Source organism: Protopterus annectens, chromosome 4.part1 (assembly GCF_019279795.1).
Source record: "Protopterus annectens isolate FY-2018-M chromosome 4.part1, PAN1.0, whole genome shotgun sequence".
Classification (NCBI taxonomy): Eukaryota; Metazoa; Chordata; order Ceratodontiformes; family Protopteridae; genus Protopterus; species Protopterus annectens.
In genome coordinates, this window is record NC_056734.1 from 438,607,303 (window position 1) to 438,631,423 (window position 24,121).

The following is a 24,121-nucleotide window of genomic DNA, read 5'->3' on the forward strand; positions in this document are numbered from 1 at the left end:
CTCCCTGCATGACAAGTTTGGGAATTGTCCCAAGAGTTACTGCAACACTGACCAGTATGAAGAACATGACAGTTGTGTAAACTCTGCACAATTGTAGATTTACTATTGCAAGAATATTACCCTTTCTGCTACACTGTTCTGAACCTCTACCCATACTGTAATTGGGGTTGGTACCTAGTCCCCATTTAAGCTGTCTCTGTCTCTGTCTCTGTCTCTGTCTCTGTCTCTGTCTCTGTCTCTGTCTCTGTCTCTGTCTCTGTCTCTGTCTCTGTCTCTGTCTCTGTCTCTGTCTCTGTCTCTGTCTCTGTCTCTGTCTCTGTCTCTGTCTCTGTCTCTGTCTCTGTCTCTGTCTCTGTCTCTGCTCGCGTTTTTGTTTATTACTTTAAGAGAAGTTCAGATGTCCCTTCATATCACTGTTGCAATATTCTTTATAATATGAGAATCCCCTGCCAAGGGAAGCCTGAAGTCTGGCCAGTATACTAAAGCCTTTTGGTTGCAGAGAGTACACGGTCTCACACATGCTCCCCACAGATGGCATATGTCCAGATGTACCATCCTCAGAACCTCTTTGCAGCCAATCCAAACACCATCTTTGATCATTGGTCTGAATACCTGTTCATCTGCTGGTTCTACCGCTTTCAGATAAGTGCCTCGTTGGGGGTTTTGATTTACCTCACATTTGCCTTGTAATCTGGTTGTCTTGTTTCATGTCATCAAGAAAGGGGAAATGCCAGTGTGGGAGATGGAATCCCCATAAAAGATGGTCATGAGCAGCATTTGTTTGGCACTTCTCACGACCATGTGTTTTGTGAGATCTGTCTGTCGTTTGTCCCCAAGTCATTGAGAAGTCTGTTTTCTTTCCTAGTGATTTTATCTTGAGAACCAAAGACTTAAATTGTTGGTTAAGGATACCATGGAAGGAGCCTCCTGGCTTGAGGGCTAGGTGTCTACAAAGAAAAAGGCCAAGAGGGCCCTGTCTGATTTTTCGGTGAAAGCCTGGAGGAGTGCCTACTCCCCTGATTCTTCTGCCTTGACTGCTTTGGAGACTGACATGGACTTAAGGCCACGCATGTCCATGGAGGTTTTGCTGACGTCTGCTTCGGATGTACAAGAGGAACTGCAGCTGGTTATTACTGAAGGGCCTATGGTTGGTCCTCAAATTTTAGTTAAGGAATAGGTCCGACTACCATTGAGTGCCATCCAGTGTCTGAGCCGCCAAAATTTTTCAAGGCTGATTTCACTCAAAAAGCAGAAAACTAGACTTGCTTCCAAGGATTCTGAGTGGCTGAACTTCACTTGAGGCTTGTTGCCCTTGTGGCTCTCAAGCCTTCACAGGGTGATTCTGTTCCTGCTTTCTCCTTGGCTTCTATCCTTCTTGAGGCCTAGGGAACAGGGTTCTTCTGAGGAAGATGTTGCTGATTAAGTCCCTGACTTAAACCTTCCAGATTCCTCTGCCATTGCACTATGGTTTTGAGGAAGAAGTCTGTCCTGACTCCTTTAGTGATAGTTTCCAGAGTGATGGAATTTTTCAAATGAGACTGCTCCAGTATCTTCTGCTGTTCCTCTGGTTCTTGCCTTGCTGGATGCATTTTCTACTGCTTTTCTGGCTCCTGGTTCTCAACCTCCTGCTCCCAAAAAACCTAATGGGTTTTGTAAAGTACCAGAGGACTGGAAGTTTCTGTAAGTGCCCCTCTGCTGACCCCCTCCGTGGTGTCAGTGACTTCTGATAAGCTTTCCATTTTGTTATCCTCTAAATTGCTGCCGTCTAAGGATAGCAGAACCATGGTGAGATTGCGTAAGAGTGTATACTTCTACCCTAGCCTTTAGCTATTAACTATCACACACGACTAGGTACATTTTGGCTGTTCTTTCAAGCTTGTCAGGCTATTTCTGCTCTCCCTGATTCTGCGGAAAGGCCTCTGCTTTTACTTTGGATGTTCTCCAGGTAGCCCACCATTCCATTAAATGAAGCCATGATGCAGCTGATGGTTCATCTAGGACTGCTGCTTTTGTATCTCTTTTGAAGAGATCTTCATGGCTCAGACTTCAGCCTTTACCTGATATCAATTCTAAACTGACTGCTGCTCCAAATAAGTATTTGGTGCTGCTGCAGAGTTTAAGTCCCTGCAAGAAAAGGGCAAGGCCGTACAGGAGTTGAAGCATACGTTTCCCCTGTGCCAAGTTTCGGAGAAATTATCCTAAGTCTGCCTTTGTCTGTAGATGGTCTCTCCCTCCCCAAAGGTAAAAAGGGTGGTAGAAGGGCTCCTCCTGCTAAGCCTACCTGAACTCCTCCCACTCAGAAATCTCCTTTTTCTGACAAACCAGGTGCTGACTGCCTATCCCTGTTTGGTCACATTCCTCTTTCTCTGAATCTTTCCCTGTCCATTCCTGTTTGGGTAAAAATCACCCAAGACTCAAGAGTGCTTTCCATAATTTGCCAGGCTTATTACATTGTTTGGAAATCCACCCCCCCCCCCCCCACACACACACACACACACACACACACACACCTTTCTGGGCATTCCTCCGGAAACCATTGCTGTTTTCCAGAAATGCTTTAGTGCCTGTTGGCTCAACAAACAATTGAGGGTCCATGTCCTCACAAGGGGGAGGGGGTTTTACTCCAGAATGTTGTTGGTCCCCATGAATGAAGGTACCTGGAGACCCATTCTGGGTCTTTCTTGGCTAAACACCTTTTTGAAGGTCCATTCATTTCAGATGCTATCTCTTCAAACCTCATTTCCTTTGCTACTTCCTCAGGATTTTCAAGTTTCCCTGGATCTTAAGGATGCTTGGCCACGCATTCTTATTCATCCTCTTCAGGAAGTTTTTACACTTCTGTCGCTTCCCGTCATTTCCAGTTCTCTACTTTGCCCTTTAGCTTTTCTACTGCCCCAAGGGTCTTCACCAAATGCCTCTCGTGATTGCTTTCTGCAGGCTAAGGGGGATACAGGTCTTTCCTTGGACGACCTGCTTATTCAGGACTCTTCGCAAGAGATCTTACTTCAGCATCGTCACTGTACAATTTCTCTCTTGCAAAGCCTAGGGTTTACGGTAAATTTCCAAGTCATTCCTTACTCCTTCTCAGTATCATGTTTTTTTCTGGGTTGCAGGATCCAGCCTTTTCTAATGCTGGCATCCCTGCCTCCTCCCAAGCCTTTCTCTCATTGATTTCTTTCAGTTCCTTCCTCTGGCTTCAATAACAAGAGAATTTCTGAGGACAATGGGATAAATGGTTTCCACTATTCCTAGGCTACCTCTAGCCAAGCTCCTTATGAGAGCTTCAGTGGTTTCTAAAGTCAGTTTGGCTTTTATGATCATCCTTTAAATTTTCTAGTCCCTACTTCCATGCTGGAAGCTGTATCTTTCGTGGTGGATTCATCAGTTGTCCAACTTAGGGCTTCCTTTTCAACCTCCATCCCCTCAGGTACTTTTCACAGATGGCTTGGATGGTGGATGGGCTGACTTTAGCCCTCAGAAGGCACAGGGTCTTTGATCGCTTTAACAAGACCACATCAGTATCAGAGATGAAAGCTCTTCTGCTGGATCTTCAGGATTTTCATTTTTTTTCTTCCAGTGCTCAAGATTCTCACAAATACCACAGTGATGTGGTATGCCGACAAGCAAGAGGGGTCAGAGTCTTGTCTCCTATGCAAGTCAGCCCTTCAGGTTTGGTAGCTATCTAGTATCTGGTGACCTGACCCAAGAGAATGTCAACTGCCTGAAAGAACATAGTGGCAGATTCCCTGAGCAAGTCCATAACACTGTCCCGCGAGTGGATGCTTCACATGGGTGTGTTTCTGGACATTGTCCACCAGTGAGTTACTCCAAGTAGATCTACTTGCCTCCCTTCTGAGCAGACTTCTATTTTGTGCCAGTCTCATGCCCTCTGGACTGGAAAGTGGATGCCCTTGTTCTTGAAAGAGGATGTTTCTTTATGCCTTCCCTCATCTTCCTCTCATTCTGATAGTCCTGTTAAAGATGAAACAGGATGCTCCCAAAATCTAGCTGGTGACTCCCTTTTAGCCCAGACGGGATTAGTTCCCTCTTCTGCATCTTGCCAAGGGCAGTCATCAAATGTTACCTCACAGGGTGGACCTACAGAAGACTAGGCATCTCATCCATCCCCACCTGTCCACTCTTCAGCTGACATTGTTGGTGACCGGGTTTTGATCCCTTACAGATGCCTTTTTTTTTTCTGAGGATGTTTCAGGTCCTGCAGGAGGCCAGGAACCCTACTACTAGGAAATCTCCTTCCAAATGGAAGAGATTTTTAGTTTTTCTCATAGCCTGGATCCACTTACAGTGGGTACTCCTTTTGGTTCTCTTTGTGGGAATTTGCTCATTGCTTTGTTAATCTATTCTTTTAAGGCCCACTTCTATCTCTGCTTATCTGCCTTTGACTCCCCCTTTAGCCTCCTAGATTTAAGGACAAACAGTTTCTTAAAGGCATCCTTCACATTAGGCTTCCCAGGAAGCCTGCCCCTCCATCCAGGGACTTTAAGAAAAATACTCTGGCTCCTTTTGAGCCTGCTGCTTCAGCTTCCTTACAGCATTGGTCTTGGAAGACTGTTCTTTTGGTCCTCACTTCTGTCAGACTGGTGTCTGAGCTGCAAACCCTTATGGCTGTTCCTCCTTTAGTTGGCAATAAGGACAGGTTGTCCCTTCATACTAATCTTTTTTTTTTTTTTTTGCCAGAGGTGGTTAATGAGTTGCCTCTTAATCACTTATTTGCCCACTTGTTCTCTTCTCTGCAGTCTTAATAGTGCGAAGGTTTTGCACACATTGGATTTGCATAGATAACTCTGGTATTTGGATAAGACTGAAGCTTATTGTAAATCTGACCTCTTTGTTTTTTTATCCTAGTTCTTTAGGGTTGGCTATTTCCAAGCAAACGATATTGTTTTTGATATGTAAAGTAATTTTATTTTTGTTTAAGGCTCATTCCATTAAAGCACTATAAGCCACGGCTTTAAAGGGTTTGGATAAAAATTCTGTTCCTGAGGCAGCAACCTGGATTTCTGTGCATACGTTTTACTAAGCACTAAGTTGGATGTGATCTTTAGGGCCAGAGCTGGCTTTGCCAGGGCCATTCTCTATGGATTCTTAGATGGGTCTGCTAGTCCTTCCTCTTCCTTCTCCCAATCTTATTCCTGAGCTGTTGTACTCTCACTATTGTAAAGAATGCTGTAGCACTGATATACAAGGATTTTGTACAGTTGTGTAAAATCTTGCCATAACGGTAGATGTCCTTTTCACTGTTGCAGTATTCGCTCGCTCCCCCTGGTCCTTTTCCTTCTGGATGTGAGTATTGCCTGTTTTTATCCTTGGACTGTTCCTACTGGGGCTTTTTCATTTCTATGACCTACGCCATACCTTTTACAACCAAAAGGCTTTGGTATACTGGTCCGATATTGGGCTGCCCTTGGAAGATCCCCATACTATAATGAATACTCTAAAAGTGAAGAGAAGACCGCAACTGTTATGGTAAGATTTTACACAGCTCTACTTCTGCTAGGCTCTCTTCCGTGGGGGTATTTGCCCCCTATTGGCAAATACTAGTTTGTCTTCCAGACCCTTTCTTTAAGGGCAAAAAAGACCCAAGATGGTGTAGGCTGGTGTCCCTCTTGTACTGCAGATGTCTGATATCCAGGTAGGAGGTTGGCTGAGGGGAAAAGGCTAAAAAGCTCTGAGTTAGGCTGGGCATTGTGCCTATTGCAGTACTGCCAACGTCTACATTTATAGCAAGTGTTCTTGAACAGCTGTACTTTCTACACACTGGAGAAAGGGTTCATACAGTAATTAAACAAGTTACTTGAAGATGAGTTGGTCTGGAGATCCTGCTTTATTTGGTGCCATTGTCCACGCTTACCGCAGCTATAATAACTTTTGCTGTGCATCCTTGCCAGTTGATGTGTAATGTGTACTTGCAAAAAAAGACTAGAATTGGGGAGTCTGGATGAATGAACCTCCAGACCCAAACCAACCCAGGGTCTTTCTGCAGGAGCCAAAGTGGTATGCCAACAGTGACACCCAAGCTTTAATATCTGGATTCATACTGAGTGAGTGTTCACAGATGGATGTATTCTAGTGCAACATGAGGCCATCTAGATTATCAGCTGCCATGGGGAGAATTCATTTCAGACCTGAAACCGTTTTACTGAGCTTCACTTGAAATTTAACATGCTTCACAGGGAATGGAAACTGCATCTTGGTGTGTCTGGAGAGTGTGGGGCTTGATTTTGTATGTACAGCTGAATATTTCTGTAGGCATGCATTTTAAACACCTACTGGTCAAACTTGCCCAGATTGCTTGACTGTTGTGCCCTACTTTTTGCCAGGTGTTGGAGGTGCAGGAAGGGAGAGAACACTTAATGCATTAATCTTTGTTTTGCTTTAGAGTACCTGGAGGTAGTGAGACATTCCCTGGAAACCTATAGCAGTGAATGCCCTGTCTTAGTACAGAATGCTTCTGACACTGTTATGGACCTGTTGAAAGACCCAAAGAACTATGAAAAGCTCAGCAAAGATTTCAAGTAAGTACTCCCAAGTTTTGTGTTTTGTTACTATCTTTTGCAGCATGCCATGATCATAACCATAGAGGAATGGGGAGGGGGTGTCCTTTATTATGACAAGAAATCTGGAGCTCCTCTTTAGTGAGATCCAGCTCTCAACATTTTAAGAGGGGATAAAGTGAGAGAGGAAACCCATAGCAGCTGAGTTTATTGGGGCAGTGAAACAAAAATCCCTTGTGCAAATGTTATCAGGTAAACGGGAGAATACATGGAGTAGAATAAATGCACAAAGCAATGAAAGTTGTATGGATATCTGATTCTAACTGGTAGTGTATAAAAGATGGGAGGATAGTGTCTTTACCTTGCTGTAAAAATAAAATGTTTAGGCTAACGTTACATTTAACTCCAGTATATGCAAGTACATCCAAAAAACATATTTGGAAGCAAAACTGAAATATCTCAACTCGTAGTAGCTTTATGAATGTTTGCAATTTGTCTTGCAGCTACTTGCAAGAGTTTAAGATTTTCAGTCAAACTAGCGCTACTGATTATGTAGTAAACAAATACCATTATCTCCTGAATCTCTAGTACTATTAGTGTAATTTCTGAAAAAAATCTGTGGAAAGATACTTTTTCAGAAGTAATTTTTATGCTCTGTATTAAACAAAATTTGTGTGGATTCAAACACGTTTCGGGGTATCTAAATGTGCATGTGCTTTGCATGTAATATCAGTGGCAGCTTTGCCTATCATGGCAGGACATGCAATTAAACAAGATATGAAAATGAAATAATATTTTCATAAGCAGATGTAAAAATGTCCCTGACTAGCTTAAATGGAATGAGAGCAGGAGTTTTGTCCATCCTATTGCTGCACATGATCTTTTGAAAACTGATTTTCTTGTAACTTCTCTAATTCACATTTTCAAAATGGTCATATAAGCATTTTCCAAACCATGTATGCTCAACACTAAATCGGTGCTGTTTTGTATGAACATTCCCATTTCACAAAATGCCATGCAGCCCTGTACAAGTTGCTTAGCTTATGAAATTAAAGGTGGCTGCACATATTAAAAATGTGTAATTCATGCAGCTTTCAAGCTTCTACATATTGAATAATCATTGCCAATTTTATTATAAGAACTGCTTAGTAGCATGTCAATTTTGAGTACTCAAATGTCAAATGCCAAGAAATAAACCTGCTACAAAACTCTTTTTAGTACCAGAAAGAGTTTTGCCCTTTTCTGCTGTGTGACCATGGAGTAGATCTGTGGGAGTATAGATGTATTGGGAGCTTGTTCCCTCACATGGGTGGGGTGGGGGGCTTACCCTTTGTCAAAGGAATATATCTTTAGGTTGACCAAAATGAAGAGTTCCTTTAGCAAATTAGCCTGATTGTAACGCTTCAGTTGGCATTTAAAACCGTTTTTATGAGCAGTATATCTAATGAGCTGTAAAAATCGGGATGATCTGAAATAGACACCAGAAGGCCTTCTAGGAGGCACATGATCTGTTGACCATGTGAGGCTATTGGAGTTGGTGAAATTGATTGTAGAAATGCACAGCATGTTTTAAATTAGCAAAACAAAAAACAGCACAAAAAAGTAATGGGATCTTTGATATGTAGAAATTTTAGACATAAAATTTTGCAGGAGGTTTAACTATTAGGTGTAGTTGGGACAGTTATATCATGAGATTTTGCTATGGTACCATCTCATGGGTGCCAGTTGCAAGAAATTTTTCACTTTCTCAAAAAGATAAATGACGTGGTACAAAAGTTGTCCTACAGTCAGAAAAGCCTGTACTAGCTTCTTCCACTTTGTCACAAAATTAATAAAGCCAATATGAATGACTTCCTGCCGTGGAACATGGAAGGTTTACAGTTTTGTAACTGCAGCCTTGGGCTAGAATGAAATAAGTTTTTGGTATTTATTTTTTCCATGTCTCCACCCATATCAGTGACAAGTCCTGGGCCAAATCAATAATAATGCGAGGACAAATAACCGAATTAGGAACATACAAAAGTGATGACCAGTTTTATAACTGTCTGGCATTACTGACTGTAATCCTAACTTTTCAATTTTCTTGTAAATCACTGAAGTGGTATGGGGCGCAATCTGGAACCATATACAGGCGCACATGAAGTAATGATCCTCCCTAATTTTGGGTGCTGCTCCACTCATGGTCAGCAAAGCACGTTTACAAATAGAAAATGTCCGTGGAAGAGGTTTCAAAATTTTTATTTAATAAAGGAATAACTACAGCATATAATAAACACATTGAACTCTTGCAAAGGTGAATGTTCATAAATGCTAATAGTGAAGTAAACATCTTTTTTTGACTGACCTTTTACTGTTCTTTATTTTTAATAAAAAAAAAATCTAGACTTGACATTTTTTTATGTACAAGCAGCTAATGTTTTGGATGATTAAACAATAAAGTTTATATGTAAACTTAGTATGGCATTACGGCTTTGGTGTTTTTCTCCTGAAATCAAGTGTAAAGTAGTAGTCCATGATTTTGTGTGCTCCTACCATTCACTTGGGACACAGTAATTGCATATTTATTGACTAGGGTTTTGCATGGTTTTCTTATAAAAAAAATATATTTTAAGATGGGTCAGTGTTGGCTTTCTCATTCTGTGATTATCCTTTAAAAAGGTGTTGGATATTACTTTTGCATTTTAGTAATGTAATATACGGTAGAGGTTATATGATGATATTTTTGTTAGTCTTCGGCTTTTTTGTATGTGGCAGTAGAATGACTTGCAGAGAACTTGATACACTTGTGTATGTCAGTTTTGTAAATAGTCCTGACTAACTTTTTATTAAAAAAAAAAAAAATTGCCCTTGTCATCTGGTTTAGTGGACTGATATAACCCTGGCCAAAGTGCAGCAACAATGCTGAAGCAAAAATGTAGTATTTAAAATATCTGAAATTTACATTTAATAGCAAATGAAGCTAATAGGCAGTGAGGTAGGTGCATTATAAAGAAATATACAAAATACAACTGGTTCAACCATCATAACCAGCGGAGGCAGTCAATCAACTTGGTAAATTACAATTCATGATCAGCAGCATGCTTGATTTCAAACAGCATGCACTCGAGTTCCTGTGCTGCATGTAACTTCATCTCTTTCTTGAACAATGCAGTATTTAGCTGTAATACAATTAGCAAGAGAACTACTAGAGGCCAGGGCTAATTTGAGGAAACTTTTCACAGACAGCTGGAGGAAAACTGGTCTGGTTAGGTTTAATAAGTTGACTTTCAGATTTAGGCAGTTCAAGCTTTTTTTAAAATTTGGCTGTATAGGATCCGATTCATTTTGCTAGTAGTTTTGTTTGATTGGCTGGTTATAATTTTGTTAAATTTATTGCTTGCATTCACATTTTTAAAAATCCCTTGTTGAAATGTTTTTCTGGGGGGTTGATTTTTAGGTGGTGGTTTGGTGAAGTTAGTATTTTATCCACAAACACTAAACATTGGTTTCACTTTACTTGCTTCTAAGTTATGGGCTTTGTAAGGCTTTATATTTTTTTGGATGAGGTGATTTGCGTGGTATGTAGACTTGTTTATGCTAAAATGATGCAATAAATGTGTGCTTCTGTTGCAGATGTGTGGTTTTATGTAATTGACGCTGCTTGAGGCAGTTGCACACAACTGGGCAGGGGGTAGACCTACTCCCATGCAATGAAACACCTGGGTGGGGGGTGGATCTTCACACTGACTCTGGGTGTGGGTCAGGGTGGGCCTAGTTGACCCAGTGAATGAGGAGAGGAGCTGGTGGCAGTTTATCAGCTGTATGGGGGGGACGTAATCATTGGTTTCAGTGTGGCAACTTTGAATTTCTTGACTTCTCCCATTTGCTGCTGAAACTAAGTGCTGTTGATTTGGCAGAAAGCTGAGTAAGTGGTCATAATGCAGCATCAATATATTGCATCAAAGTAACAAAGGCACCTGTATAAAAGTATTGTGCTTGATTTGAACATGGCATTTTTGTCACTGTTTACATGTGCAGCTCTTTTGGCTTAGTTCTGTCATTTCCAATAGTAGTTAATACCTCAACATGAGCATCAAGAATTCTTCCTACATTAGTTGCTCTTGGCACAATTCCAGAAAGATTGCATTTCTCATCTTAGGCTTAACTGCCTTACAGACAAGAGTTTCCTTAAGCTTAGTATATAAAGTCATTTGTTTATAATTTGCACTTTCATATCAGTTTTAGTCTTTAGTCTAATATTGGCAACCATTAATTTTTTGCAAACTTTTTGGTACTTTGTCATATGTCAGCTTAGAGTCCTGCTGTCTGAAGAGTAGTTGCACTGATCATATTTAACAACTTAGAATGACTATTTCAAGTATTCCCTCATCTAAAACTAAAGATCATACCTTGTTGATGGCTGCAAGGGTTATTTGCAAGGTGTGTGGCTTCACAGTTTGAAACTGCTCAAAGATGAAATGCTTGCATCCTATTTGCAGTAATAACTTTTTACAGCCCAAGTTTCTCTAGGTTGATTCCATTTGGCAGATGTCCTTCCATTTCACTGTTGCAGTATTCTTTACGTTGGGGATCCCCTGCCAAGAGCAGTGCAATGTTTGGCCAGTATCCAAAGCCTTCAGGTTGCTTTTAAGGTATGCTGCTTGTCATTTATAATCCTAACATAATGTAGGGCATAAAGGTGACATTCAGGTGTTACCATCCTTGTAGGATCATAGGATGTTACTAGGCTATTGGCCCTGAGGCCCTTATAAGCCTAACTAAGTTTAGCCACCTCAACTACATTCCTCAGGACTTTGCCGCCAGTCTGAATGCTATCTCTTGAGTCAGTCTGAACTCCCATTCCATTGTTGGATCACCAGGCCTTTTCAGACAAGTACCCCTTTGGGTTTTTTGAGCTTTTTTTTGTTGCTTGTAGGGTTTCATGTCGTCCAAAAATGGTAAATGCCAGTGTGGGAGATTCCCCATAAAGACAGTCACGAGCAGTGCTTATTCCAACAACCATACGTCCTGTTCAATTTGTCTGGCCTTTGTTCCTAACATTCTTTTTTCTTCCTTTTCCTTGTATTTGGAAAATCAACGTCTTAAGCTGATAGCTAGTGACACTAAGGAAGGAACTTCCTTCTCCGAGGGGCAGCCGTCCATTAAGGTCAAGAAGCCTAGGTCTGATTCTTCTGCTGTGCAGCCTTTGCCGGGCATTTCTCCCTAGGCAAGTGAAAGCCCAGAGGCTTGTCTGGCTCGGCCACTGGATTCTTCTGCTGCAGCTATTTCAGATGCTGGCATGGATCCAACCTTATGCATATCCTTGGAGGTCTTGCAGACATCTGTTCAGATTGGATGTTTAGGGGAAACCGCAGCCAATTTATTTCTAAGGATCCTAGGGGCGTTCCTCAGATTTTGGTCAAGGAGGAAGTTCTGACTACTATTGAATGATGTCCAGGGTCGAAGCCGCCTTAGTTTTATAAGGCAGACGTCTCTTTGAAGAAAAAGCAAAATAATCATAGTTCTACAGCTCCTAAGTACTCGCAGAGTGGCAGAATTTTACTTTGGGGTTGTTTAATGCTTTTTGTTTTGAAACTTCCTCATGGTGTCTGTTCCAGCCCCTCCTTCCCGGTACTACACCACTCTTAAGACCCAGGGAACAGGATTTCTCTGAGGAGGTGGTTTCAGATGAGGAATCCCTTGCTTATTCATCCGATTCCCTCCCCTTTAGACTCTGCGTATGAGGAAGCTGAATCTACTAGTCCTGACACTCCTTTTGAGGAAATTTCTTTTGGGAACAAACTCCAGAATGATGGAGTTTTTTGAATGGGATTATGCCCAGGTTTCTGAAGTACATTGGAGAAATTACAGGCTCATGCAAATGAACTCTCCTAGACCATCTGCTGATCCTTCTGTTTTGGCTGCCTTATTGGATGCCTTTACTGTTTAAGGCTCCAGATTCAGAGTCCCCTGTCCCCAAGAAACCTGATGGGTTTTATAGGGTGCCTGAGGACTTGAAATTTGTAGGTGTCCTTCTGCCACCCCTTGTGTGGTGTCTGGCATAAAAGATATCTCAGTTGCTGCCCTTTACCAAGTTGCTTCTTTCTGAAGACAGAACTATGGAAAGGCTAGGTAAGGTCTATACCTCTGCTACTTTAGCTTTTAGGGCAGTCGGTTATCAGACCCATATGTCCAGGTACTTTTTGGCTCTTTCCCAGGCTTGTCAGGTAATTTCTGATCTCCCAGACTTTGAAGGGAAGACTTCTGCTCTTTCTCTGTTAGGGACTTTGTCCCAGTGACTCACTATTCCATTGTGTAGTTATGATGCAGTAGATGCTTCTAGGTGCTGCTGCCTTTGGCTCTGAGGATATTCCTGGCTTTGGCTTCAACCTTTGCCTGATATTAAGACCAAGTTGGTGTATGCTCCTCTGGGTAACAAACACGTGTTTAGTGAATCTGCTGTAGATTTAAGTCCCTTCAGGATCAGCACAAAGCCTTGCAGCAACTTAAACATGTTTTTCCTGTGCCTTAAATCTGAGGAATTACCCCAATAAGCCAGCCTTTGTTCATAGGCATTCTCCCCCTCCCCCAAGGGTACGAACAGTGGGAGGCAGGCTTCTCCTGCTAAAGCTACCCAAACTTCTGTACCAGAAAAGTCTCCTTTTCCTGGCCAGCCAGGTATTTGTATAACTCCTGTTCAGCCACATTCCTCTCTGTCTTTCCCATTATCTTCCTGTTTGGGTAAAGATTTTGCAGAATTCCTGCTTCTGTTCATTGTTCTTAGGGTAATTTATAGTCTGTAAATCTCCTTTTATGGGCATTTCTCATCCCCCTCTAACAGTTGCCTTTCTAAGGGTGCTTCAGGATCTCTTGACTCTGAACTGTTCAGTAAGTTCCAGTTTCCCAGAAGTAAAGGGGGTTTTACTCCAGAATGTTTCTGGTGTCCAGCAAAGAGGGCACTTGAGACCTATTCTGAACCTCTCTCATATAAATCTTTTTCTGATGTGTCCCTTCAAACTTTGTTCCTTCTGCTTCCTCAGGCTTTTCTGGTATCTCCATCTCCAGGATGTGCTTGTCTCTATCCCAATTCATCCCCCTTTCAGGAAGTTTCTCTGCTTGCTGGCATTTTCAGTTCTCTACTTTGCCCTTTGGCCTTTCTGCTGTCCCAAGGGTATTCACCAAATGCGTCGTTCCTGTGATTGCTTGTAGGCTAAGGAGAATCCAAGTTTTTTCCCTATTTAGACAGCCTTCTGTTTCAGGCATCTTCTCCAGAGACTTTTTGCAAAATCTTTATTTTGTAGTGCCTGGGGTTCACTATAAATTTCAAAGTCCTTTCTGATTCCTTCTCAGGATCATGTCTTTATAGGGTGCAGGATCCAGACTGTTCTATCTTCTTTTCTAAGTTAAAAGCGATATTTAAAAATTGTCCCTATTTTTGGTCCTTTGTCCCACTTTTGCTTATGCCTTTGTCAAGATCTTTTGCTCTAAGAGGTTGAGAGGTATGGATAAGGCCAATACTTTTTTTGTAAATCTGATTAGATTTTTGTTCATCCTATCTCTTTAGGATTGGCTGTGTCCAAGCAAACTTTCTTAGATTTCTAAAGCAAATCTCTTTGTTCATTTTACTGTAAAGGCCCATACTACTAGAGTTGTGGCTTCTGGTGCTGTTTTCAAGGGTTTGGATACTAACTCTATTCTTGAGTTAGCTACTGGACTTCTGTTCATAAATTTACCAAGCACTACAAGTTGGATGGAATTTCTAGAGCTGGTTTTGCTAGGACCATCCTTCATAGGTTTCTAGAGCTCTGCTTGGTCCAACTACCTCTGTTCTTCCTGATCCTTTGCACTCTCCCTATTGTAAAGAATACTGCAGCAGTGAAATGGAAAGATTGTACAGTTGTACAAGATCTTAACCTAATGGTAGATGTCCTTCTCCACTGTTGCAATATTCCCTCTCTCCTCCCCCTGGTCCTTTTCCCTTCTGAATGTACTGCGTACCTCTTCTCCTTGGATTGGCATTAGTACTGGGGCTCTCTGTTCTGAGGATAGTACATCCGGATGTCGCCTTTTATGCCTAAGTGAGGAGCATGTGTGACATGCAGCATACCTTAAAGTAGCCTAAAGGCTTTGGTGTACTGGCCTGACATTGAGATGTCCTTGGCAGGGGATCCTTATAAAGAATACTGCAACAGTGAAGATAAGGACATGTACCATTATGGTAAGATCTTGTACAACTGTACTTTACATTTCCACCCTATATTTGTTTGTGGAACACTTTCGCATCTGCTTAATTCCCTGCAGACTTACAGATGGCAGTGCTCTTTTCTGATCACTAGATGGCAGTAATGGCACATTTCATCCAGAGAGCCCGCAGTGGTTTAACTGGAATCTCTTTTATGTTAACAATTTCTCTTTGCAATTTATAGCGTCTGAAAATAGAAAGTACAGTGGTTTACAATGAGGAATGTACACCTCTTGATTTAATTTGTATAAGAATACAAGTATGTCACGCGATCCTTTACATGAAATTGCCCCTTTCTGATAATAGAGCTTCATCCATGCTTTAGTTCCAAAACTTTGGGATCTTTTCAGAATAAGCATCTTGCAGGATTGCGTACGTTCCTGTCCACAGACATTTCCAGCTGTTTCCAGGTGATTTTGAATAGACATAAAAATATGACCCTTACTGCTAACTTCCTTAGTTGCACTTTTACCTTTTTCCCCAGTCAGTACAAGAACGCTTTTCTCATACCAGCGCTAACCTGATAGTGTTTCTCAGCCTGTAGGAAGTTCTTACAGGAGTAGGGTGACAGGCATTGTATGGATAAAGCATAAAGCCAAATCAATGTTAGTCTGTGGTAATGCAGCTTTGTGTAGCTGACACAGTGCACTTAACTAGTGAAAAATTGTTCATGTGCAAAGACAGAGATGAGCTCTGTAGTCCTGTTGGATGATTTTAGTTGACCTACTGCAAGAGTCCTCAGTCTGCACTATCGGATTAAACCTTAGTACTGCTTCTGTGAGGAGGGAGGAGAAAAGCCCTGCATTCTCACTGTTGAATGTTGCACCCAGTTCTATGCCATTTAACACAAATTTGTATTTCAGCACATGCAAAGTGAGATCTCTCATCACTCTAATTTGGCACACCATGCAGTTTTTCACATCCCTTTTAATATTGTTGCTTGGTTCGCCTTTAATGTGTTCTAAGATTACAAAAATATCAGCTGCATTTATTGATTTGAGAGGAAGTGCCGTGGCTGTGCCTGCAAATGGTCCATTAAGCTCAGTTGTACTACCGCAGTATTCAAATATGGATGGTGCCCATGCACGATCTATACACAAAGTCCAATATGGTTGGAATGTATTGCAACTTTATATTTTCTTGGGTTGCAGCAATTTCAATTTTGGTGTCACTGACAAATGTTGGTTTTTTATTACTTGGATTCCCTCTGCCCCCCCTCAGCACTATTCTTTTTGGTCTGTATGTAGTATCCTCTGCTTGAAAATACATTTTAAAGTGCCTATTTGACAATATTCTTGCTTGTGCCTGTCACTCTGTTATGCTTACTGTTGCCATTTGGTTATTTGTTGGTTTGCACTTTGTTCATGAATGTGTGGAAGATCCAGTTCAGCGTCTCAAAAAAATATTTCATTACTGAACTTGCCCTTGGGCAGTCTTGGCATAGTTCTCCTGCTTAGAAAGTTTATAGTGCATTTTTCCTTGTTCGTTCCTTCCTGAGGAAGTCCCATAGTTGGTTCTTTAAATGTTTTTAAACCAAAGCCATCCTGGGCAAGTGACTAGTCACACACGACTGCACCGATTCCCATATAAAACATGATAAATAGCCACTAAATTAAACCTTCTAAAGTCTGAGAAAACCAACAAGTGTTTTTAATAACACAAAACACCAGGTTAAACACTTTCGTCTCTGCCCAGAGAGACTTCAGAGCAATTAACATACATAATAAACATCCTTTTATACTACCATCTATTACAAAATTGTACTAATTTAATTATTTAAATTACTTAAAGGTACCAAAGCATTTTTAAGTCAATGGAAAATATTCAGTTACCACAAGTAGTACATAGGGCAATATAAATTATGCCCTTAGTACCACAATTGCCCTTTTTTAACAATGTACATTCTAGGCTTATGAACTGATCCTCTGTAATATGGGAGCACTGCCGACATGCTCCACATTTAGTTCCTTTTTCTGATGCATGTTGGTATAAAATATCATGTTTAAAAAGCGCTATATATATATATATATATATATATATATATATATATATATATATATATATATATATATATATATATATATAAGGTGGGGACTTTGCTTATACTATCAAGAATTTCAGCATTGCTCTTCAAGATAGTCCAGTTATATTTTTCACATCCTGACTACCCAAACCATAACTTAGTACCATGCCATTTTGAAAATTCGGGGTACTACCTATTGCCTTATTTATATGTAAGCAAGTCACTATTGTACAAGAGTGGTTTGTATCTATTGCCTCATGCAGTTGTAACTTCCTAGGCTATTTTCATCCTGTAATCTTGGGGATATCCTTTTTTTCTTTAAACCTATCTGATAATAATCACTTCTCCCAGAAAAAATTTCTAGGTCAGAGCACATTCTGGCTGCTCAGATCAACTGTCCTTGAAAATATTTTTCTTAATATACCCTGGATGATTACTCTGGTAATCTAGGTAGTTATTGAAGGTTTTCTTTTTAAGTTTTGGAACCAAAACTTAATATTAATATAATCCTTTAAGTTTGGAGCCAAACTTTAATATTAATCCTTAAAGTTGTATCTAAATCTATGCTGTTATCAGACTAGATACCTGTAAATTGAAATATGTCAAGGTGTCTTCATTCTGTGGAATTCCCCTCCTAAAATTGATCAGTTTTTGGATTACTTTAACATTAGTGATGTATTTCAATTGCCCTATGTATTACCTGTGGTGGTGCTGCGGTAGCGTCGCCTCGCAGTAAGACTTTGTCTTGTTCGATTCTCAGCTAGAGCATCTTCTGTGTGGAGACATGCGTACCTTCGTTGAAGGTTGTGCATCAGAGCTGGCAACTCTGCAAGTAAAAATTTACTGCCAATCATTAGCATACCGGAGTTCTGCTGTGGTGGCCCCTAACCGGGAAAAGCCGGAAGACATAACATTACCTGTGGTAATTTTTATACAGGGAAAACAGTGTAATTTTAGGAAACATATTTACGAATATCTTTATGCCATTAGCAAAGAAAATACCAGCAATGCCCTTTATAAACGTAGCTTAGTGTGTAAAGGTACAAGTGGGTTCAAATTTGGGATTTTTGGCTATAGTACCTTACAACATAAGAGGAGGCTGGTGGGAACTAGACCTAGAAATTAGAATTACAATGGCAGTTGAGGCTTAATGCTATGGAGCCTCCAGGGTTGAATGATAGTTGCACTATTGATCTTCGTGTTTCACTGTTGCAGTCATAACTGTAGGGTGCTCCTGCCGGCAGGCAGCCCGAGGTCGGCCAGAATCCCAAAGTCTGGGTCGGTACATAGCCCTCAGCCGATGCCATCTTCTCCAGTCTTAAAGCAGCTCGCAAGTCGTTGGTTGGCTATTTTCGAACAGCGTATTTTGTTGTCTGTCCGAAGTTCTTACTTCTCTTCTCAAAGCTAAGTACCCTGTTGGGGAATCTTTTTCTTGTTCCTCCGATGTCAGAAAAAGTTAATTGTATAGCATGTGGGAAACAAATACCTCAAAGATTTCCACTCTTACTGTCTACCTTGCTTAGGCCCTGACCACGACGTTTCTTGTTGTCGGTTCTGTGCCAGGTTTAACTCTCGTACTATCAAACGCAGGTACGATTGGGCTTTAAATTATTTTGGCAGACGCTTCAATTATAGAATGTCATCTGACACTACCGGAGTTCAAAAGAAGCGCAAAGATAGACAGGCCTCCGAGGTCCAAACAGGACTCGTTGCAGCTGGAGCCAGCGTCCGGTTCAGCTGTCGTCAGTGAGGCGCTTTTGCAGCCTCTGTCGTCCGCCACTTCTGAACCAATGGCAGATACGGACTCCCATGGGGAGCCATCAAGGCCCACTATTTTAACTGCTGCAGGACCCCTTCAGATGGGTCTGGAACCGCTGTGCAGGTACCGGCTTGTGAGGGGGTTTTCAGGCCTACTCACATCACTATTTCAAAGACAAAGACTCCTGTTAAGTCTAAAGCTCCTGCTCAAGCTGCTTCTGAATCCACTCCCAAGACACAAAAGCAATTATTAAAGATGGCTGAAGATTTGCTTACAATGATTAGGGGTTCTCACCCCCCTCCTGAGAAAAGGCCTCGACAGGATGTTACTCTGGATTCCTCTGACCAGGCTTCTGTATCTTCTGTTTCTTCCTCGGATCAGGACTATTCCTTTCCTCCTTATGAGGATTTGGATGCTGAGGACTCTTTACCCTCTGCCTCTCCGCCTGAGGATTTCTCTCTTGGGGAAACCTTGCATGAGATGAGGGAACATTTTCATTGGGAAGGACAGGAGTATTCTGCTTCCAAGAAGAGGCTTAGGGAATTTCTTCTTCTTCCCAGCATAGGCCTTTAGCTATCCCTCCTGTTTTGGACATTGTAGATGATGCTTTTTCTGAGGCTAATTTGAATCCTGATTCCATGCCTCCTGCTCCTTCTAAGCCTGATGGATTTTATAGGGTTCCTGACTCATTTATTTTTATTTAAAGATCCTGAAACTATTTCTCAGGGCTCTAAGGCTGCTAAGGTTGCTACTTCTAAAAATCCTATTCCCTCCGAGAAGGATTCTCGTGCTTTAGACAGGTGGGGAAAAAAGGTATATACTTCTGCTACCCTGTCTGTAAGGGCTTTAAATTGCCAGTTTCATATGTTAAGTATCAGCAATTTCTATTGTCTGTTTTAAAGCAAAAGCTTGCTTCCCTTCCTGCTTGTGCAGAGGATAAGGAACTTCAAGATATCTTGCATGCTACTGAACAAGTGAACAAGCATAGTTTACATTGTGGTTTTGATGCTTTGGATGCTTCTTGCAGGGCTGCAGCCTCTGGTACTGTTATCAGGAGACATGCCTGGCTTCGTGAACAAAGTTTACCTGAACAGGTTAAGGCTAAGTTATTAGATGCCCCTGTTCAACATGATGCTCTTTTTGGATCCAAGGCTGAGGAAGTTATTAAAAAGATGGAAGAAAAGGCAAAGTCTATGCAGACTGTAAAAGATTTCTTGCAAGTTCAGCCTCCTAGATTTTCCAGGAATTGGCCCTCTAAAAATTGGTCCTTTCCCATGTCTGACAGGCCTCAAAGGGGTAGGTATAGGCGCTCCAGAGGTCGTGGTCAAGGTCAGGCCTCTTACAGATCTAGACAATGGACTGCTTCTTCACCTAGAAGGGGAGAAGACAGATCCCAATCTCAAAGAAAGCAAGCTCAATGACTCTCTCGGTTGGGCTACAGGACCCCTTCACCTGGATGCCCCTCTCGGAGGAAAACTGTCTTTTTTTATGGAAATTGGACTCATATTACCCAGGACAGATGGGTATTGGACGTGATTTTAAAAGGTTACAAATTCCACTTTCACACTTTGCCAAGGGCTCACGGTTGGCCAGATCTGCCAAAACATCAATGGTCAGAGGCCTTAATTCAAGTGGATGCTCTTCTGGCCATGAGAGCCATAGAGCCTGTTCCACTCTTGGAGATGGGAAAAGGTTTTTATTCAAGACTGTTTCTGGTTCCCAGAAAACAAAACTCATGGAGACCTATTCTGGACCTTTCTGTGTTAAACACCTTTTGGAAATTCCAAAATTCAAGATGCTTACTCTGCAGCAACTACTTCCAATGCTCTCTCAGGACGCCTGGATGGTGACATTGGACTTAAAGAAGCCTATTTACATATTCCCATGCAGGAAATTCCTCAGGTTGAGGCACTTTCAATTCTCTGTACTGCCCTTTGGTTTATCTAAGAGTCTTTACCAAGTGCCTGGCACCAGTAGTGGCTTACTGCAGACTTCAGGGGATCCAGATTTACCCCTATTTGGACGACTGCCTTATTCAGGCAGACAGCAAAGATCTTCTGCTTCAACATCTGGACTTTGTTCAACGTCTTTTCCTCCTACTGGGATTCTCAGTGAACACAAGTCACATTTGATCCCTTCTCAACAAATGGTATTCTTGGGAGCCCTCTTAAATACAACCTTACAAAGGGCCTTCCTCACTCCAGAAAAACAAACTCAGCTGGCTTCTACTTTCAGCACCTTGGCAACTCTATCTCGGCTCACTGCAAGGAAATTCCTGCAGGCTCTGGGCTACATGGCTTCCTGCATTCTGATTCCAAACGCAAGGCTTCACATGAGAACTTCAATGGTATCTGAAAAGTGTATGGTCACAGCATCACCACGATCTGGATATTCTGATACCTCTGATTCCCTGCCTTCAGAGGGAATTCCTCTGGTGGTCCAGGGTATGCACTTCTTCCTCAACCTACTCAAATCCTAACCACGGACTCCTCGGATTATGCTTGGGGAGCACACTTTCTAGACCATTGCCAGCAGGGAACCTGGACAAAGGACCATCTTCACTGGCACATCAATCTGAAGGAAATGTTGGCAGTTCAAAATGCCCTTCTAGCCTTAAAGAACCTTTTGCAACCAGGGCCTCTGCTACAACACCACAGTCATGTGGTACATCAACAAGCAGGGGGGTTCTCATTCTTACCCCCTTTGCAGACTAGCTATGGCTTTGTGGGACAGCTCTAAATTTGAATCTACATCTCCAGGCTCAATTCATTCCAGGGAAACAGGATCTCTTAGCAGACAGCCTGAGCAGAAACATTTTAGATCCTCACGAATGGATGCTAGACACCAACTTATTCAACAGGATTACTGCAGTTTGGGGATGTCCTCAGATCTGTTTGCATCCCATCTCAATCAGCTGCCTCGCTTTTGCACCAGGTCCTTCCACAAAACAGCTTGGAGAGTGGATGCCCTGTCCTTCAGCTGGAGAAGCCTTTCAGCATATGCCTTCCCTCTTCCTCTTCTACCTCTGGTATTACTGAAGATAAAACAGGACAAGCCCAAGTTCCTTATCTTGATTGCTCCAAATTGGCCTCGACAGTTTTGGTATCCAACTTTAAAGCACCTGTTCTTGGCCTCCTTGGATTCTCCCTCTGAACCCTTCGCTTTTGTCCCAGCATCAGGGTCAGTTACTACATCCCAACCTCAAGACCCTTTGCCTGGCAGCTTGGCTCTTCAAAGGAATTGGATTTCCTCTAGTCTTCCCAAACAAGTTTTGGATATTCTTTTGGAAGCTAGACGGCCTAGCACTAGGAAATCCTATGCCTCTAAATGGAAGAGGTTTTGTATTTGGATGCAGGACCGAGGCTCGGATCCTCTGGTTCCTGATCTCTCCTATTTTGCATTACCTTTCAGAACTTTTATCTAAAGGACTTTCCTTTTCTTTAAGATTCATGCTTCTGCTATTTCTGCGCATTTCAGTTCTGATCCTCCTGTTTTTTCTCATCCTTTGAAGCAATTCTTGAGAGGGCCTCCCAGGACCCCTCCTGTCCCTGCCTGGGATCTTAATTATGTTTTAGAAAAACTTACTTTGCCTCCTTTTGAGCCTGCTGCATCTTCAGATATTAAGTTCTTATCCTGGAAGACTGTTCTTTTATTAGCATTGACCTCTGCCAGAAGGGTTTCAGAGTTGCAAGCTCTCATGGCTGTGGGAACCATACCTTTTCCATCAGGACAGAGTATCCTTGAGGACCAATCCTAAAGTGGCTTTAAATCAAACAAAAAGGATTTTGCATTCATTGGATGTGCACAGACAGTTATGATTTTACCTGGACAAGACAAGAGTTCAGAATGTCTAATCAATTGTTTTTCTTTTTGCCTCCAGTTCTCTTGGAAAACCCATTTCTAAACAAACTATTTCCAAATGGATTGCTTATGGAATCAGATTTTGTTACACTCATCATGGGAAACAGTTTCCAGGTACCATTAGAAGTCATTCTACTAGAGCAGCTGCCACTTCTACAGCTTTCCTCAGAGGAGTCCCTACCAAGGATATTTTGGAAGCTGCCACTTGGAGTTCTGTGCATACTTTTTCTCCTTTGTATTCTAAGACCAGGGCAGGCTTTGCCTCTGCTGTTTTGCAGGGTATTCTTGCCTCCTACAGTTATAACTGCAACAGTGAAACACGAAGAACATAGTACAGTTGTGTACACCTACCATAAATGTAGATGTTAGTGTCTTCACTGTTGTGGTGTATTTGTGTTTCCTTGTTGGATTCATTTTGTTTTATTGGGGACTTCTGACATCTAGGGCAAGAAAGGCTGGAGAAGATGGCAGACTTTGGGATTCTGACTGCAACAGTGAAGACACTCTTAACATCTACATTTATGGTAGGTGTACACAACTGTACTTTCCCCTCCCTTAAGGAAAAAAATGCCCTTTCATTGTAATGTTTATACTTTTTAATACTCTTCTTTTTTAATATAAGAATTTTCTAAAATGTTCTGTATCTTTTGTATATTTTATGATCAAAATGAATTGACCATGGAAGGTTTTTTATTTAAAATGTTGAATACTTACTCTAAAAGTGACTTATTTCTATGTTTTTGTACCTTTAAAGTATCACAATTTTGTAATAGATGGTAGTATAAGGGTGTTTATTTAAATTGCTTTGAGCTCTCTCTGGGCAGAGACGAAAGTGCTTAACCTGGTGTGGTGTTAACTGTTTATTTTATGTTGGTTTTCTTGGACTTTGGATCTTTTTATTAGTGGCATTTATCGTGTTTTGTATGGGAATTGGTGTAGTCATGTGTGGCTAGTGACTTGCCAGGACAGCTGTGGTTTATACAGTTTTGTTTTGAGCCATTCATGTTACTGCCTTTTGGTCGGTTCTTTAAATGTTGCCCAGCTATCCATGTAGATTAAATTCTGCTTCACTTGACTGGAGCCGATCACTACTTTCACTATCTTTATTTGGCTTAATTGCTGGACCCCCTAATTTTAGCATCATACAAAATTTTCTGCACATGGATCCCTTAGTTTTATGCAGAATTTTCTGCACAAAAAATGCTTACTTTCTCAGATACATAACACTGTCAACATCAAGCATGTATTTCTCTTGGTCACAGAGATACAACCATTGCCTGTGTAGAAGGTTTTGCTTACTTGCTGAAGTCAAAATTTTCTGTTAACACCAAAGTCACTGTCTTCTCACGGTTTGCATTTGTGAAATTCCTGGCATAATTGCTCGTAGATACATTGATGCATTTTTGTAGTGCTGTAGCTTTCATCCATTAAATAGCAGTTAATTCTGAATCTGTGCCATTTCTGGGTTTTGTTAGTGTTCTGTAACTGAACAGAATAAAAGTCTGGCACCAAAGGTCCACTATAGCAGGACTAATAAAGTAAACGTTGATTGGACAATAATACTTTTTAAGTGTTTTGTATGAAGTGTTTTTGTCTGAAGGGTTATCCCGAAAGCACCAACATCTGTAACAGTTTTTACTATTTTCATATAGCCTGGAGGTCCGTGAAGTTTCCTGTTACTTTGTTAGTGTACTATACTGTCTGTCACCTGCTATTTTGTACTACATTATGTAGTAAGGCAG

At 41.4% G+C, this 24,121-nt stretch overlaps 1 protein-coding gene across 1 annotated transcript in view; it reads left to right on the top strand.

The window, feature by feature from the left end:
- Positions 1 to 24,121, top strand: part of LOC122800905 (putative serine protease K12H4.7) — a gene marked incomplete in the record, with an annotated part of 685,243 nt that overhangs the window by 74,504 nt on the left and 586,618 nt on the right. The window contains 1 exon segment of the mRNA XM_044070248.1: positions 6,401 to 6,536. Within this exon segment, the coding sequence (XP_043926183.1) occupies positions 6,401 to 6,536 (136 nt within the window).